The 18,611-nt window shown below is 52.0% G+C and overlaps 1 protein-coding gene across 2 annotated transcripts in view; it reads right to left on the reverse strand.

The window, feature by feature from the left end:
* Positions 1 to 3,926: 3,926 nt before the first annotated feature.
* The window catches only part of Slc12a3 (solute carrier family 12 member 3), a 30,604-nt gene continuing 15,919 nt past the window's right edge, over positions 3,927 to 18,611 (reverse strand). For both annotated transcript variants that reach the window (XM_048355536.1, XM_048355535.1), the window contains exons 19-26: positions 18,244 to 18,326; positions 16,324 to 16,401; positions 15,774 to 15,875; positions 14,277 to 14,388; positions 11,015 to 11,101; positions 10,399 to 10,534; positions 9,068 to 9,135; positions 3,927 to 4,288 (exon numbers count right to left, since the gene is read on the reverse strand). In XM_048355536.1, the coding sequence (XP_048211493.1) occupies positions 4,147 to 4,288; positions 9,068 to 9,135; positions 10,399 to 10,534; positions 11,015 to 11,101; positions 14,277 to 14,388; positions 15,774 to 15,875; positions 16,324 to 16,401; positions 18,244 to 18,326 (808 nt within the window). In that variant the 3' untranslated portion in view covers positions 3,927 to 4,146. The remainder of the gene's footprint in view (positions 4,289 to 9,067; positions 9,136 to 10,398; positions 10,535 to 11,014; positions 11,102 to 14,276; positions 14,389 to 15,773; positions 15,876 to 16,323; positions 16,402 to 18,243; positions 18,327 to 18,611) is intronic.

Below are 18,611 nucleotides of genomic sequence, written 5' to 3' on the forward strand. Positions count from 1 at the left end.
CACTTTGCTCTCTGGCTAGATGGCTCCTCGAGTATTTTTAGAAGGCATTTGTTATGGCTCAGTTTCCGGAAGTGGTACTTATTTGGAACTTAGGCTCAGTCAGGACTAACCAGCTGTTGCTAGGGAAAAAAGCTAGTGGCCCCATGTTCCTAGGCCCCCTTTCTTGAACATTCTTGAACCTTTTTTTTTTCTTTTCTGATGACCTGAGTTTTACAGTCACAATTAAAACCTATCTACTTTGCATATGCCCAGGGGACTCCCAGCCAGGTGTTTCTTCTGGAACATTCTAGCCAGTTTCGTTCCTATAAAACCCACTTGCCCCTGACCACACTGGAAATATCAGGCCAGTGTCTGGAAGGGCATTCAGTCCAAACTGGGACTTTCCATGTACGATGAGACCCACAGCCTTCTGTCATGGGAAGTGGCAAGCTTGCTGGGTGCAAAGTGGGCTGTCCTGAGGTAACTTCATACTTGCAAGGAGGTTAGCAGGAACTGAAAAGATGCTAACTCTGGAAAGCAAGCTGCTGAGGGGTATGAGGAAAAGTCGTCTTTTGTGTCAAACTAAAGTACTTCTGTCTTGTATGTTGATATTTTTTGGTATTGATATTTCCTGGAATTATTTGCTTTGCTTTTTGTTGGTCATGGGCCTGGGCACTGTTCCTGAGCTCTTTTGCTCAAGACTAGTGCTCTATCACTTTGAGCTAGAGCACCCCTGCCAGTTTTCTGGTGGTTAATTGGAGGCTCATGGACTTTCCTACCTGGGCTGGCTTTGAACCACAATTCTCAGTTCTCAGCCTCCTGAGAAGCTAGGATTGCAGGCATGAGCCACCGACTTAATTTTTTACTAAAGTGGTAACTATTATCTGTGCCATTTGTGACCTACAGCCATGTGAGAAATGTGAATCTTGTGTGGAAGGACTTACAAGAAAAAAAACAGTAATCACTAGGTTTTCTACTTGTGACCAGCTTGCCATGTTAGGGAGATTAAAAGAATAAGACTAGGAATAAGGGTGTGGCTCAAATGGTAGAGCTCCTGTCTAGCAAGAATGAGGCTCTGAGTTCAAACCTCAGCACCACCAAAAAAAAAAAAAACCATAAAAGAATAAGACTGCAACTATTAAGTATGCAGCTTGTTAGAAAGAGAAATCTTTGTCAAATGAGTTAAAAAGAACCCCTTTTGAGGGCACCTTTCACTGACATCATCAACCTCTTCCAGCTAAATACGCCAGCCACTCTGTTCTCAGCCCACCTCCTAGCTACCTGTGATTGGGGAAAAAAAGTGTAAATCTTTGGAAAAATTAAAGAATAGTCCCCCTTGTAATCTTGGTAATCAATTATACTTAGACTATGAGCCTGACTCCTTGACAAGCAGGAGGTGGACTGAGACAAAAGCCTCTCAAACTGCTCTGCCAGGTGTGCCTGCCTAGCTCTGGGTAGAGTAACGGCATTGCACCCTCTTGCACAAAAGTAAATTGCCTCTGTGAACTCTCCTGTATCTTTTGTGTGTCTATTCATTTCTGACACTGAAGTGTCATTGTGCATTTCTAATGGGAGGAAAACTGGGCACTAACTGAGCGCTGGCTGTGGTGGTGGTGGATGGGTTTGGCCTGAGCACTATAATGGAACGCTTCCCCCCCCCCCCCCCCCAGTCCTGGGGCTTGGACTTAAGGCCTGAGCACTGTCCCTGGCTTCTTTTTGCTCAAGGCTAGCACTCAACTCTTGAACCACAGAGCCACTTCCAGCCTTTTTGTTTATGTGGTGCTGAGGAATCGAACCCAGGGCTTCATGCATGCCAGGCAAGCACTCTACCACTCAGCCACATTCCCTGTGCTGGTCCTAAGGCTTAACCTCAGGGCCTTGGCCACTTTCCCTTAGCTTTTTCACTCAAGGCTAATGCTCATCCGCTTGAGCCATAGCTCTACTTCTGGCTTTTTGGTGATTAACTAGAGATAAGAGTCTCATGGACTTTTCTATCTGGGCTGGCTTTGAACCAGGATCCTTAGCTCTCAGCCTCCTGTATAGCTAGGATTACAGGTGTAAGCCACCAGCACCTGATTCCGACCAGGTTTTCCATGCACAGCAAAACAGAAGACATAAGGGGTGAGACATTTCACCCCTAAAACCAAATAATGCAAAGTAGCTTGTCACCCCAAAATAGAGAGATGATATGTGGGCCCAAGTCTTCCTCCCCCAACAAACAATGCCTGGAATATCTTGGGACCCCTCAGCAGGGCAGCAGGAAGAGGTGGGCTGGGAGGTGACCCAAGATTGCATTTCCCTGGCTTCACCCTTCCATTCCCTAGTGCCGCCACAGTTTTGCGCAATCATTGCTGATTGACAGCCCAGCCGTCTGGTGACATGCATTCTGGTCCAATTTTCTCATTGCACAGACAGAGACGGAAGCTCTAAACCCAGTCTCTAGGGGGTCACAGCCCTTTCTACCCAGTCTCTCCACTGTTTGGCTCAAGCTAAGATTCAAAATGCTGGATGTTTGATAAAGGTTGAGGAAAACAGCCTAAGTCTACAAAGGCACGGAAGAGAAGCAAAGGGAGAATAAATAGCTACTGTAAATATCCATGTGGAAATCTGCTGGTGTGCCCTGCAGGACTAGGAGAAAAGTTCAATTAGGGTTGAAAAACAGTAAATTTTCCCTCCAAAAAACACTCAGGAGAGTAGAAAACAGTGTGTTCCCAAACAAGTAAGTTCTGTTGACTGAAAAGCATGTTTTTATTTATTTTTCTGGGCTTCTCAATTAAAGTGTTCCTTTGTGGGGGAGGTAGGGGATGAGCACAGTAGTACATAATCCTAGCACTCAGATAGGTGAGACAGGAGGATGGAGAGTATGAAACTAGCCTGGGCCAGATATTAAGACTTGGTCTCAAAAACAAAAAAGCTATTTAAAAAACAAACAAACCAGAATGATCAACCAAACATTTCCAACATAGTGGGAAAATAGCTTTTGTCTTTGGTTTATGTTCTTGTTAATCTCAAAAGCCAAAACATTCTGTCTTGGATCAAGGGCTCTTCAGAGTCTGTGTGGCTCTAGAAAGACCAGCATTCCCAGGTGCAGGCTGAGCCTTCTCCTGAAGTTGGGGGTGCAGGGCTCAGGGCACATCTTGCTCAGTGAACTCTGACATGGTATGAGGACAGTTGCGGGGATAGAAGGGGGGTCCTGGGAGCCCGAGAGCCTTTGGAATTTGCAGTCCAAAGAAATTTCCTGGACTGGAAGCATGACTCACGTGGTACAGTGCCAGCTATGAGCAAAAGAAGCCAAGTGAGAGCTGGGGGCCTTGAATTCAAGGCTTGGTACCCACAGGAGGAAAAAAAAAACATTCTAGAAGCTTTTTTGTGTGTGTGCCAAGTGCTGGTGGCTCAAGCTACTAGGGGAGCTGCGATCTCCAAAGCCAGCAGAGCAGAAAAACAAAAACAAAACCCTGCAATTGTGGGATTCTTATCTCTAAAGGCAGAATGCCAGCCTTGAATGTAAAAGCTACACAAGAATGAGAGGCCCTGGGTTCAAGCCCCAGTATCACAAAGGAACGAACCTCCAGAGGAGATAGCCTCAATCACCTTGGGGCAGGCTAGCAACGCCCAGAGGTGAACTTTTCACTTCTTGGGCTTGGTATGTCTAGAGTGACAGGTGTCCTTTCATTCTGCCTCCCTTGGGCCCCCGTGTCCCCTGGGATTTATCCCATGCCTGCATCCTAACCCTGTGGGTGCCCTCATTCTGAAAGGCTCAGTCTCACCTCGTGGCTGCTGGAGGCAGGAGGCAGGAGGCAGGAGGCAGGGTTTGGGGCCCCTTAGCAGGGAAGGTCTGTAGGAACTGCCAAAACACACAGCCAACACTCAGACTCAATTAGCACACCAATCACAGTCTGAAATCTTAATTAGTAACCATTGAGATCAAAAGAAAACTTTTTTTAAAAAAAAAGAGGACATAGAATCTTCCAGATAATTTTCCACATAACTCAACCTGTAATTTCTCCAGTCCCTGATCATGAAGCCCAGAGGCTTGTGCAGTGGAAGGCAGGGTCTAGCCATCTTCCTTTGTGGGAGGAACCGGGGGCTCCCACCTGGACTGGAGCCAGCCATGTCCCCGCGTGTCCCTCACCCCTGCAGTCCCGCCAGGGACCGGTCCAGCTGGAGTTACTGGCAGTAGAAGGTGAGCACGTTCTCCTGGTTTCCTCGGATCAGGAGGACGGGCGGGCTGAGGTCCTGGGACAGCGTCTCCAGCCACGCCATGTACAGCGAACTGGGGCATTTCCCCTTCCTTCCGATGGGCAAGGTGCTGCCAGGCAGGAAGAGGCCACAGAAGAGGAATTACCTGGGGCCTTCCCCACACAGCCCAGCCCCCGGTTCCTCGCTGAACAGCTCATCGTTTAGTACCAACTTCAGAATCCTTTCTTCTCACTCACCCAAAGACCTCCCAGAACCCAACATGTGCCTTGTAAGCAGGCAGTCTTCTTGTCTCCACCAACCCTCACATCCTCGCCTCCTAAAAATCCAAACCCTGTCCCATTTACCCTTAGAGCCACTGAGGCTTTCTTCCTCTTCCCAAAATAAATGCTAAGCTTGCCCCTGCTTCGGGGCTTTTGTACGGGATGTCCCCACTGCCTGAACAGCTCTTCACCTGCTGGCTCCTTTGAAATACTGAAGTGTGGGTTTAAGTGTAGCTCCCCCAACCACCCACTCCAAAGGTGGCCTCTCTTGTCTCTTCATTGTATCCCTCTGTTTTAGTGTCATCGTAGTCCCTGGCAATCTCAAAGGCATCTTTCGGTGTATATATTGGATGTCCATCTGGAATGTGTGTTTGCCCTTGCGTAGGACAGCTTGGCCTGGCCCCCAAACTTTCTCTTGTGCCTAGAACCAGGTCTCAGTGCATTTGGTTAAGTGGATGGTCCTGTCCCCTCGGGCCACCCCTGTCACTCTAGGATGGCTTCTGAAGCCACAAGCCGGCCTGTTGTGTCATGGGACCCGGATGCGGTGCGTGTCCTTGTCCCGCCCCCTGCCTGGTGGAAGCAGCAGAAGGGACAAGCCATTGCCTCTCTGGTGGCCTCAGTCCAGATTGCGCAACGCTGAGTAAATAACAAGATGGCCTGGGAATGCTGGCGGGTGGAGCTCTCCTAGTACAGGCTGTGACTTTTCTACTGGCTTTGAATTCCAAAGATGAAGCTGCAGGGTCTAGACTGCCGGGGGAGGCGGGGCCTCACGGACCCCAATGCCGGGGGAGGCGGGGCCTCACAGACCCAGCTGCAGGGGGAGGCGGGGCCTCACGGACCCCCCATGCTGGTGCCCTGAGAAACCAGGCTGCCCTGGACCGTGTGTTTTCCTGAGAACTCCCTGAGCCGGGACTCAGCCCGGGGGAGGGGCGGGCCCATCCTCACGCCCAGCTGGAGGAGGCGGGCACCTGGAGGCAGCCCAGCCACGCCAGGTCCAGAGCTCAGGCTCCAGCACGACGAGGCTGCCAAGTCACGGCCTCACCACGTCCCCAGCCACGTGACTTGGCAAAGTGCCTGGCTGGCCCAGAGCCTCGGTGTCCTCTTTACTGCAGTGGCAAGGGTGATCGGGCTTTTGCAGGATGTCTGTGGGCTTTGAAGAAAACAAAGCCTCTCCGGGTCCAGCACCCGGCTTGGCGCACGCAGGCACCTCCTAACACTGCAGCCATTGTCGCCACGGTTGTTTTCTACCTTCACTAGGTAGCCGAGTTGGCGCTGGCACCGCCAGGACCCCAGCTGAACCCCGAGAGCTTCCTGCCAGCTGCCTCTGCTCACTGCCCCCACCGTCCCTGCGGAGAGCAGCCCAGCTCCCCACACAGCTGCCACTGAAAAAGGCCGGGTTTGGTGGCTCCTCCTGTAACCCCAGCTATCTGAGAGGTGGAGCTTCGGAGAACCACAATTCGAAGTCAACTTGGGTAAAAAGTGAGACCCCCGCCCACCCCCATCTCAATGGTGACATGTGTCTGTCATCCTAGATACACAGATGGGCATAGTTGGGAAGATCGCAGTGCAGCTAGCTTGACAAAAAAGCACAGCCTTATCTGAAACATAACTGAAAAGCAAAAAAGTTGCTGGGGGCCTGGGATTGCCTAGCAATCAAGAGGCACTGAGTTTAAACTGGAGTAGTGGGGAACAAATAAGGATCAGAGCATCACTTGGGAAAGCAGTGACTTGTGGTGGGTAATTGTCGTCATCATTGAAGAGTGGTTGGTGACTGCAGAGCACAGGGTTATGAAGAACATGAAAGCCAGCTCTCCGGACTTTACAGGGTGCCTGAAGCCAAAGATGCTCTGACTGGGATATCCATTATTTTCAGGAACTAAATTCACAGACTTCAAAGGCCCGAGGAAACAGGTGTCTGGTGGTCAGGGGTGGGGTGGCCCCCATTGGGGCATGGCCTCAGCATGAAGTTCCCTCATCAGTGGTGGCATCATGGCCCACAGAATGTACTCGCCTTAGAAACAAATCACCTCTAGAACAAATGCCACTCGAGAGCAAGGGGACTTGGTGTTTAAAACCACACCTCTTGGCCACAAAGAAAGGCAGCCTTGATTCTAACCTGGAACCTTCAACAGACCGGCAAACAGAACTAAAGCCAAACACTCAGAAATCCACTCCTTCCTCCTCCCATTTAGGAGGCCTAAACAAGGAGAGGCTTAATTTCCTGCCTCTAATATGGGATCCTTGATGAGTACAATTAAAGTAGTGCTGTAAAAATTAGGACTGGGTACCAGTGGCTCATGCCTATAATCCTAGCTACTCAGGAGGCTACAATCTGAAGATTGTGGTTGGGAGCCAGCCCAGGCAGAAAAGTCTATGAGACTCTTATCTCCAACTAACAACCACAAAAAGCTGGAAGTATAGATGTGGCCCAAGTGGTAGAATAGTAGCCTTGAGCAAAAAGCTCAGGGACAGCATCCAAGCCCAGAGTTCAAGCCCCAGGGTCAGAAAAAAAAAAATCAGGACTGAGCATGGTGATGAGCACCTGTAATCCCAACTACTTAGGAGGTGGACATAGGAGGATCACAATCTAAAGCCATCTGGGGAAAGCTCAAGACCCTATCTGATAAACTATAAAGGAAAAATGACTGGGAGTGTTGGCCAAATGGTAGAGAGCTTGCTTAGGGGGTTCAAGGCCCTGAGTTCAATCCCCAGTGGAGGAACAGAAAGGAAAGGAGAGAGGGAAGTCTCTCCATTGAATAGAAATATTGATGGCCACTGTTTTGTGGCTACTGTTTGGCTTTGAGGGGGAGTGGCTATAGTAACAGAGGTGCCTGATTCTGGCAGGACCTGCCCTTTTGTCAAAGGCTGTGAGGTGGTGGTGGGATGGAGTGTGAACAGGATAAACTGCTGATTGCTAACTGGCAAACAAGCAAGTGCTGCCTCTAGAAAGAGACTCCAGAAAAAGCTGGATAATGTGGTTTTGTTTGCCCAGTGCACTGGTGGTGGTGTTCTGTCTTTTGAATTTCTGGATCCTGGGCCTTGTCCCAGCCTTTGATCGGGAGGGATTTCAGAATTTGCATTTTCTATGGCCTCTGGTTTACTGGTAGAGCTGACCTGGGGCTGCATTGAACACACTGGTGAGGAACCCATATGTGCCACTCAACTGGTCCAAGAGTTTGGCTCTCTCTAGCCAGGATGCTAAGGTGCCAGAATGGGGTGGGGAGGGGTGAGTGCTGGCCTCTGCTAATCCCACCAAGGATGGTGGATGAAGGTTGGCTTTTTCTGAGATCTTGGGGTGGATGATGGGGGGATGAAAGCGGCCAGCAAGTGGGGGTAGGGTCACCTCTGAGGCCTGAGAGATGGACTTCATTGAATGGTGGGTAGATATAGAATCTCAGCATGTAAGCATGAAAGAGAATCTTGGAAATAATTTGAGTGACCCTCTTGATCCTTAGGGAAATGGAGGCCAGAGAGATGGGGGGACCGGGTTAGGGGGTTACTTCACCTAAGACCACACAGTGAACTCATGGCAAGTCAAAATGCACATGAGCTTCTCTGAGCACAGGTGGCTGGGGGGAAGTTGTGGCTGGGCACAGCCATGCACCTGGAGGGCACACACACCAGGCCCCCACCCTGGAGATGTCTAGCAGCCAGCCGGGGTGACAAGTTCCACTCCCCGAGCACCTGTCCTCACACTCAGTTACCTCACCCTAGGAACCTTCTTGAACATTCTCTGCTAGGCATTAGCCAGAGACTTGCAATATACCCAGCCCCTTCTCCTAGCACTTTCTTAGTGATAACAAACAAAACCACCCCAGGAAGCCTCCTGGGGTACAGCCTGTGCAGTCTCATGGAGGCCTTGGTTGTGACCAACTTGACTGTGATGTGGGGGACATGGCCTGGGAAAGGAAGACCGCAGCTGCCTCTTTGACCATTGGCCAACAGCATACTTCTAGCTGGCAAGAGGCCCTGGCAGTCCACTGTAAATCCTGAACCCAAGCTGCAGGCTTGAGGCTGTCCTCAGAATCCCCAGGAAGTGAGGAAGGTCATGTTGTGTCTTGGTGAACACCCTTGCCCCAAGCCAGGGCCTCAGAGGGCTCGGCTGGCCATGTTCTTCCTCAGAGAGCCTCAGAGAGCAGTGTCACATGGGGACCCTTCTTGGCCCTGCCTTGGCCAACATCCACAGAGGGGCAGCATGGATCTGGATGTGGTTCCAGGAGGAGCTGGGTGGCCACTCTTATTCTGGCTGGAAACAGCAAGGGGCCAAAGACAGTTAGACAATTCCTGACCAACAGGCTTAGCTTTGCTTCTGGACTGAGCCAGGGACTCCCTCTGCCAAGCATGGCTGGCAGAAAGGGGGAGGGGGGGAAGGCAGTAAACAAGGAAAGAGCAGCAGGGAGAGATGACCAGCAATGACTGGGAGCCGTGGAGCCCTAGGCCTGTGCCAGCTGGCGCTTGGGCAGGGGTGTGGAGCAGGGGTGAGCCTGGCCATGCTTGGGAGTCCACCCAGGCAGGGTTGACAGGAGCCGCCGGCCCTATGGCTCAGCCAAGCCTACTTCCTGGCCCTTTCCAGGGCTGCTGCCTCGCTCACCCTGGCGGGCCGCTCCTCTGCCTGTCCAGCTACTTACACGACCACCAGTGCCGCATCTCTGGAATAATCCAGCAGGATCTCGTTCAGCCTCACCTGCCGGAGGGACTGGGGCCAGAGAGATGGATTTCGTCACTGGGTGCATCCATGCCTGAGCCCGACCAAGCCCACCTGGGTGTGTGTTCTATTCCTTCTGCCTGCTTACAGACATGTCTGCCCCAGGAAGGAAGGGATGCCCCTGGTAACCAAGCTCCAAGTCTACCTCCTTCAGGAGCGTACTCCATCATTCCTTGCCTGATTATTACCACCAGCAGGAGGGTGAAAGGAGGAAGAGCTTTTCCGGGCTCACATTGCAGCCCTGATTCTTCCTAACAGAGACCGCCTGAGCAAGTCTCACTGCCTCCCCAGATGCAGCCCTTGGTACCCCAAAGGTGGTCCATGTAAATGACAGGACAGGCTCTGCCCTATCTGTGATGCTGTGCTGTGCTCTGGGGTGAACTTCCTCTGGATGTGACACACAGGTCGCCTTTTCCAAAAATCCAGCCAGCTACTCGAGTACCTGGGGCCTAGGGCTCTGCACAATGGCTCAGAGAATTCTCCAGAGCCTGCATAGGACTGGGCTGGGGGCTTGAATCCTGAGCCTGAGCTGTCTCAAATAGCTCAGAAATGTGGGGTGCTCAGGGTCTGAGAGTGGATGGACACCCATTTTCCAGACTAGAAGACTGAAGGGGAAGTGAGCTGGCGGACAGGAATCCTCACCCTCTCCCTACTGACAGGCAATGTTCAGCGACACCCCCACATTACACAGAGTGACACCCCATGTCCCTAGCTGTTGTGCTCAGGAATGTCTCAACAGGAAGACAAATATCGTGGGAGACGGGAGAAGGGATCACCCCCATTGGGGAACCACTGGTGTGAAGCTCCCAGGAGCAGAACCGGTCTCCTGGCTCCTCACTCTCCTTTGAGAGGCGGCGTGCTAAGAGCCCCTGCCAGGCCCACGCCTCTCCCAGCCCTTGCCTGGCTATGCTGTCTAGGGAAGAAGAGGCGCTGGCATTGGGCTCCATCTAGGGTGAAGGAGAGAGGGTCCCACAGCTTTGAGGACCCAGCCCTATGCCATGAAGCCCTCCCACCAGACACACAGAAATGGGGAGGAGAGAAAGGAGCCCAGCCATCCCATGCCCGCTGCTGGGCACTTAAGGGGCAGGGATCTAAAATCTTGCGGAGAGGCGACATGGAACTCCACAGGTCCTCAGAGAGAATCGGGGTGAGGAACAAGAGGAGGAGCTCAGGAAGCTCAAGATACAGGGACCTGGGGTGGCAGGCTGGCCCCCCCCCGACCCCAGCTGCAGCAGGGGCCTCCCTCCTCTGTACCTTGACTCTGTTCTTGTTCATCTCCTCATCCGAGATCTTCCAGGGACAATCCCGCCTCATCTCAGCGACCGTGGCCTCGTCCTTAAAGCCATCGTTCAGGCGGAAGGGTGCCACCATGTCTTCAAACCGCTTGGTGCTGCAGAAGAGGGGGGCAAAGCGAGGAGGGGGAGCTGCCACTGGCATTTACACCCCAGTGGCTTCGGTGTAGAAATAAGCTCTGGTGTTCGGACCCCACCCCCATTCCGTAGGGGGGTCACAGACTGGGCCCAAATCAGACTGGACCTCATCCTCAGTTCCTGGGCAGCTGTATGATAAGCAGATAGCTAATAAATATGATTTGGACGTTTTATAAAGGCATAGACCAGTACTACTGGACCAGGGAAGAAGAGGTTAGGAAAGGCCTCTCTGGGACCTGGGAGACTGTCCTGAAGTCAGCCATGCACATAGAAAGATCAATGCTAGCTTTGGACACACAGTTCTGAATGTGCAAAGGCCCTGGGGTATATAGCATGTTGGGCCCAGGTGAAGAGTAGCAAAGGAGTATTTCGGGTGGAGCAGGGAGACAGCAGGCTGAGGGAGTGTCCCTGCTGCCCAGGACCCTTGACAGAGAACTCACTGCTCTGCCCGAGGCTTCTGATTGATATCAGGAAGGACGTGTACTTCGTGGAACCCCAGTCGGAACTTGCTCAACAGAGAAATGATCCTGCAGAACAGACAGGGAATCTGAGAGGGCATCCATTCATTCATCCCCTCATTCATTCAGTTAACTGTACTAAGCTGAGTTGGTAGCACTGAGCAGAATCGATCCCGCCCCTCCCTGGTGGAAGTGATTTTCTCACAATTATCCCATGCCATTTCTGACCCACTGCAGCTCAGATTTTAATGTGTCAGTGTTAATGTTGCTTCAGGTCCACTGATCTTGGCAAGGCCTGGGATTCTGCTCTTCCTCTTCCTCCTCCTTTTTCACCTTCTTTTCTCTTCTGGCAGTATTATTTCTAAGTGACATCCCAGGATGCTACTGGGCTATGAACCACACTTAAACTAGCAGAGGCCTAAGGATATGGAACGACTGACGGAAGGGGCAGATGTGGTGGTTCATGCCTGTAATCTCAGCTGCATAAGAGAATCAGTGCCCTTGGAAGCCCAGACACACTGTTAGTGAAAAGAGCTGGAGGTGTGGCTCAAGCAGGAGGACAAGACCCTAGTATCACCAAAATAAAAATATAATACAATCCAGTAAAAGCAGCTGAAGAAACAAAGGTACCAGAAATTGAGAGTCAGGAGCAGCAAGCAGGGACAAACAAGGTAAGGGCACAAGCATGGTAGTGGCTGTCAGGGAATTGTTCACCGAGAAGGTGATGCCAACAGAGAGCTGGTGGCTCACACCTATAATCCTAGCTACTCAGGAGGCTGAGAGCTGAGGATCACAGTTTGAAACCAGCCTAGGCAAAAAAGTCCGTAAGACTTTTACCTCCAATTAACCACCAGAAAACGAAGTGGAACTGTGGCTCAAAGTGGTAGAGCACTAGCCTTGAGCAAAAGAGCTCAGGATCAGCACCCAGGCCCTGAGTTCAAGTCCTGTGACCAACAGAAACAAAGAGTTCCACAGAGGAGGCGATGATCCAGCTGAATAATGGGGCCTGCTGGGTAAAGGAGGTGGGGCAGGGATTGTGCACGAAGGAGTCTTCAGAGCCGCACACGTGCCTGAGTCCCACCACTTAGTCAGAGCCGTGGGCAGGACTTGGCTGAGTAAGGCCCGCATTAGGTTAGGGACCACTGGTCTCCCTGGTGGGAGCAATCAGGTAAGTAAAGTCACAAAAATGGGGACAGGGACGGAATACGGTCTTCAGGAACAGCCAGGGCCCTGCAGTCAAGCCTCTGCTGGCTCCTGAACCTGCGAGTGGGAGGATCTGGAAGCAGATCTATTGGCAGCCTGTCTTGCCAGAAGGCCGGGGTCATGGAGAAGGCAGATCATGTGACCTAGCAAGAACCAGTTGGGTGGCCAAGGAGCTTTCATAAGGTCTGCATGAAGGACACGCAGTTGCTCAATGTGCCACAGCCTTGAGCTCAGCCAGTCTCAGGAGGCCCAGCTGTTGCCTGGGAAGCTGAGACTGCGGCTTGGGCCTTCTGAGCTTGTTTACTTTCGGAGCGCCTACAGGCCAGGTGCTGCTGTCCTTGGCTTTTTTTTTGGGGGGGGACGTGGTTTGGAAGAGGCCTTTTAGTGGTAAAATCCTAAGCCGGGAGAGGAGAGAGATGGGATTGCTGGGTTGATTAGAAGAAGAGGTGCAATCCTGGCAGAGGAAGAGGGCACCGCAAACCAGAGCTTCCCTCCTCCCACGGCCCTGGGGTAGCCAGGCCAGGATGGCTGGGGGTGGGGGGTTCATCTCTCTGGCTAGCAGAGCCACTGCTCCACTTCTGCTCTTTTTGGTGCTTAATTGGAGATAAGAGTCTCACAGGCGTGCCTGCCCTGGCTGGCTTCAAATCTCAATCTTCAGATCTCAGTCTCCTTAGTAACTAGGATTACAGGTGGGAGCCACTGGCCCCCACTGGCACCCACATTCACCTGACTTTCTTTGACCTCACTTGACCTTGTTCTAAAGCGCCACCTGCCTAGCTCCACCTGCCCCGCTCCTGTCAACAACATGCCCGTATGCCACCTGCTTCACTATTTCCTGTCAGGTATGTTTAAATCAGCTCACATTGTGCCTTCTGATTTGAATATGGTTTGGGCTCAGGTTGAAATTTAATCCTGTGTGAGGTGCTGGGGGAGGGGGGAGACGGGGTGGGTAGTGTGGGCCCTAGGGAGGTGTTAGGATTGGACAAAGTCATCAGGGTCCTCATGATTGAATCCTGATGGTTTTATGAGGAGAGAGAGGCCAGACACATGTGCTCTCTTGTCTCTGTTACATGACGCTCTATGTCACCTCCGGGCCCTCACCTTGTACCTCCAGAACTGTAAGCTAAATCTTTCTTCTTTTTTTTTTTTTTCTTTTGTGCCAGCCTGGGGCTTGAACTCAGGGTCTCTGAGCTTCTTTTGCTCAAGGCTAGCACTCTGCCACTTGAGCCACAGCTCCACTTCTTTTGGTAGTTAATTGGAGACAAGAATCTCACAGATTTTCTGGTTCGCCTGGCTTTGAGCCATGATCCTCAGATCTGAGCTTCTTGAGTGGCTAGGATTGCAGGTGTGAACCACCAGGGCCCGGCTTCCTCTTTTCTTTATAAAATGTTTCCAGTATCTTATTATAATAGCGGAAAGAGACAAATATGCTTAGAGAAGGACATGTTATATTATAATCTAAAGGAAAATAAAACCCACAGCACCTCTTGCTAGAAAGAGGTAGTAATTAAAACCCACATAACTAAGCTAGGGTCATTCAATTCTAGCCAGAAGCTGTCGCCTGCCAAGCCTTCAAGCGCAGGCCTGCTGCTCTTGTTTAGGCAGAAGCACAGAGCAGCATGAAGCAAAGACCTCTCACCTAGATGGCCACAGATTTAAAGGAGATTTAAGAGTCATGTCCATGCCAGGTTCTGGTGGCTCACTCCTCTCATCCTAGCTAGTCAGGAGACCTGAGAAGATCACAGTTCAAAGCCAGTTCCAGGTGGAAAAGCCCACGGGAGTCTTAATGCCAACTCACTGGCAGAAGTGTGTGGTTCAATTGGTAGAGTGTCAACTACGGGCAAAAAAGCCAAAGGAGAACATAAGGCGTTGAGTTCAAGCCCCAGTACTGGCACACACATAAACAAGTCACCTCTCTCCGGAAGATTCCAAACACACTAGAAAGGGGAAGAGGGCTGTTCCGTGGAGCCCAGGTCACCACAGCTATGGCCTGGGACAATCTCCGGTCTGTAGATATGACCCCGGCCGGCTATCTACTTACGCCTTTCTCTCCTGGTCCATCCTGTTGATCTGGCCCCCCACGAACACGCGGATCCTGCACTTGCTCCATCTCTTCTTGCGGCGGAGGAGGTAGGGGATGAGGAGGGTGAGGCCTGGCACGGACGGTCCCCCGGAGACAAGAGGAATGTACTTAGGAGAGGGACTCCCTGTGGGAGTCCCCTGCCCACCTTACCACAGGAAAAGCCTGCTCCTCACTGGGCCTCAGCTTCCCTGCCTGTGGTAGAGCTCACTGACTGAACCCTGATCGCCATGGCGGTCCGGGTTTATTTGGCCAGTGCTCTGAACAAGCTGGCATGGAATAACAGGGCTCTGCACATGGACAAGTGGATCACTGGGATTTGCCAAAAATGGAACGTCTGACTAATGGATGGGAGCCTGCTCCCTGACTCTTGACTCCAGCCTGCCTGTCATCTCTCCACCGAGGCTGAGGGTCAGCCACTGTATGTCCAGTGCCTAATCCTGGGTCCTCTTTATGAAAGGAAAAGAAGGAGATGGCATCTGGTTTGCCCCAGGAGCCCCTGGGGTCAGCCATACATGTAGCAAGTGCTCAGCTGACATTGACTATCACTGTTAGAATACAGTTAGACTTAGGCATGGCAGAGATTTGGTCCCCCAGCAAAGGCCAGCTGTCCCTTGTCCCTTAACAGCTGTCCCAGAGTCCCTGTGACTGGGGTGTAGTACTGAATGTAACAGCAGAGCACATCACCCTTTATAGTAAGCCTTTCTCTTTTTTTTTGTCAGTGAAGGGGCTTGCACTCAGGGCCTGGACACCAGCCCTGAGCTTTGTTGCTCAAGGCTAGTGCTCTACCACTTGAAGCCACAGCTCCACTTTTGATTTTCTGGTGGTTCATTGGAGATAAGGGTCTCACAGACTTTCCTGCCCCAGATGGCTTTGAACCATGATCCTCAGATCTCAGCCTTCTAAGTAGGTAGGATTGCAGGCGTGAGCCACCAGTGCCTTGCCTGGTAAGGCTTCTTCTATGGTGCTGCAATGTCAGGGCAGTGCAAAAGGCTGAGACAATTTTCTCTGAATTCTCCCAGTCTGAGACTGGCTGAGGCTATGGATGTAAAACCCACAGACACAGGGTTGATTGCACTCCATAGCGTGGAGACATTTTTTTCTCTCTGGCTCTATCAAAGGCTGGAAAGGTAAAGCTCAAAAAGCTTGCTTTAAGATGACCAAGTGAGGGTTTTTGGGGGAGCATTCCTATCCTTTCCTGTCACCTGCCCAGCCTCCCCATTTACAGGCCCCAACCTCCAAAGTCAATCAGTCAGAAGGTTCTAGTTTCTGTTGGCCTCAGCATCTGTATTCAGAGGTCTCCATTCTTACAGAGAGAGGGGCCTAACCCGGCTCCCCTGAGCCTGTGCTTGGTAGTAGCCTGGGGTCCTGGCTGTCCCCTCTGCTGGATTCTAGGTCCCTGCCACTAGGCTAAGAAGAAGGCACAGCCAGGGCCAACAAGGGTCTGTGGGGCCTGACCTCCATCATCAAAGAGCCAGTAGATGTCCACAGTCTTCGTGCCCTGCCCCGACTGGAAGATGGTGCGGGCCTGCTCCTCGCGCACCAGGGCCTCAGCGTCCACTGCAGGAGGGAGGCAGCCCGTCAGAGCGACACACTCACGCCAGGCCCTGCCTGCTGCCACAAGTCATCGGGCCACATGGGCAGCAATAGAGGAACTTGGCAGGCCTGATGCCCTTTGTGTTACCAACTTGGATTGGCAGGAACCCGGCCCTGGATGCACCTCCCCCTCCCCACATTTGAGAGGTGCTGGGGGCATTTGATAGGAGAACATCCCTCCCACAAGTCACAGGATGCCCTTGAACCTGCCACAGATTCTCTGCATCCCTCCCCCATCCCCAGGATATGGGTGGGAGATAGTGCCAGCATCCTGTTTTTGGAAGGATAGTGGTGTGGAGGGCGGGGGTGCTAGGAATAGAACCCAGGGGCTACCTCCTCCGTCCCTGGCTGTGGCTAGATCCCTCCAGGGGCCACCCCACAGGGCAGTGCACCTCCCAGGGTGGGGACTGACCTGCGCTAGACGCAGAAGGCCCCGCCCCACTCCTGCTGGTGCCTTTGCCATCCTCCGCTGGGTCAAACACGGGATTCACTGCAGGAGAGGGTGTTGCTGGGCTTGCAGGATCTCCTTGCTGGGCACCCCGAGGTTCCTCATCTCCTGGGGCTCCCCTAGCACCAAGAAGGAAGTCCCTCCTCCTCTGGGGTGTCTGAGGCTCAGGGCACCTGGCTGCTTTCACCTTCTAGCTCTTCGCAGGCTCTGCTCCTTCCCACCTCGAGGTAAGGGTGGAGGGTACAGGAGCCAGGCCTGGTGAGTCGGGCTGCAGATCCCACCTGCCAGGGTCCCCGTGGCCACTCATTTGTCATTGTGTATTTTATGTCTTTTTTTTTTTTTTTTTTTGCCAGCCCTGGGCCTTGGACTCAGGGCCTGAGCACTGTCCCTGGCTACTTTTTGCTCAAGGCTAGCACTCCGCCACTTGAGCCACAGCGCCACTTCTGGCCACTTTCTATATATGTGATGCTGAGGCATCGAACCTAGGTCTTCATGTATACGAGGCAAGCACTCTTGCCACTAGGCCATATTCCTAGCCCCTGTATTTTATGTCTTTCACACCTCGACATAGTCTACAGAGTCTACACTGTTATGCATGGCTTTTTGTTTTCCCTTTTTTTTTTTTTTTTGGCAATACTGGGATTTGAGGTTTGCACTACAGAGGCAGATGCTCTTCCACTTCAGATAAATACCCAGCCCCTTTTAAGTATAGTTAAAGTCCAGGAAGATTCTTACTTTTTTGCCTGGGGACAGGCTTGGCCTGCGAGTCGCCTAAGTACACCTTCCAAGTAGCTGTGACCACAGGAATGGCCCCCTATGCCTGCATACTTGTTAAGATGATGTCTAGTTCACTTTTTAATTAATTAATTTTTTTGGCCAGTCCTGGGCCTTGAACTCAGGGCCTGAGCAACTGTCCTTGGCTTCTTTTTGCTCAAGGCTAGCACTCGGCCACTTGAACCACAGTGCCACTTCTGGTCATTTTCCATATATGTGGTGCTGGGGAATCGGACCCAGGGCTTCATGTATGCGAGGCAAGCACTCTTTGCCACTAAGCCATATTCCCAGCCTCTAGTTCACTTTTTACCTAGGCTGGCCTCCAACCTCGATCCTCTTTTTATCTAGGCTTGACTCAAACTTCAATCCTCCGGATCCCGGCCCCCTGAGGAACAGGGATCACAGGTGGGCATCACTGGGCGCAGCCCCACAGGGAGCCATGGAAACCAAAACATCCAGTTTCCATGACCTTTGGGTGAATATATTCATTTCCAATGTCTTTCTACAAGCAATGTCTTTACTCCTCCGCTCTTTTCCCTTCTTTCTCTCAAGCGGATTTTCTTCATCCTGTCTGGTTACAGCAGCATTGACGGTGATTCTGGGGCCTTGAGTTCCAATCTTCCTCCTGCTCCTAGCCTCATGCAGGACCTGGGACGTGCCCCTGCCCCCTGTCTGGGTTTTGCTTCTCTGCTTGGAAACTTGATGGCTCTGAAGGACCATCCAGGGCTTTCACTGACTCTGAGACCTTTTATTCCTTACTGTTTCCCTCTCCTCCCTGGTCCACTTTGGAACCTTGGGTTCCAGAACTATCCAGGATGCTGTTCTAAGTTGTTGTCTATCTTGTCGGATGAGGGACCTGAACTCAAAGCCTGGCTTTTCTGCTCAAGACTAACGCTCTACTGCTTTGAACCATAGCTCCACTTCTGGTTTTCTGGTAGTTAAGTAGAGTTAAGAGTCTCACAGACTTTCCTGCCCAGGCTGGGTTTGAACTGTGATCCTCAGATCCCAGTCTCTGAGTAGCTAGGGTTACAGGTATGAGCCACCAGGGCCACAGCTCTGCCCTAGGTGGCCACAGGGAGCTGGGCGGCACGACCCATACTCAGCACTCACCATGGGGCTGCAGCACCTCAGAGATATTGAGGCCTTCTCGCATCCTCAGGACACACACGCCATAGTTGAGGTCGAAGGCATCGCTGAAATGAAGAGGCTGAGCTCAGCCTCCCATCTGCCGCCTACCATTCTCCTTCTCTTACCAGGGCCTCAGTTCCCCCATCTGTGTAATACACAGACCGAACTGGAGAGTCACCCAGAATCCCTTGGGGGGAAACTAAGTCATATCCTGTCCACCTGATACATACACTGGGGTAATCTTGCTTCCTCCCCCACCCCCCTCCAGTACACATTCACCAACTGAGTCCCGGGGAATCACCTGTCATCACCATACAAGTCACCAGGCTGGGACTACAGATGCACACGCA

The sequence above is a fragment of the Perognathus longimembris genome, chromosome 10, assembly GCF_023159225.1.
Source record: "Perognathus longimembris pacificus isolate PPM17 chromosome 10, ASM2315922v1, whole genome shotgun sequence".
NCBI lineage: Eukaryota > Metazoa > Chordata > Mammalia > Rodentia > Heteromyidae > Perognathus > Perognathus longimembris.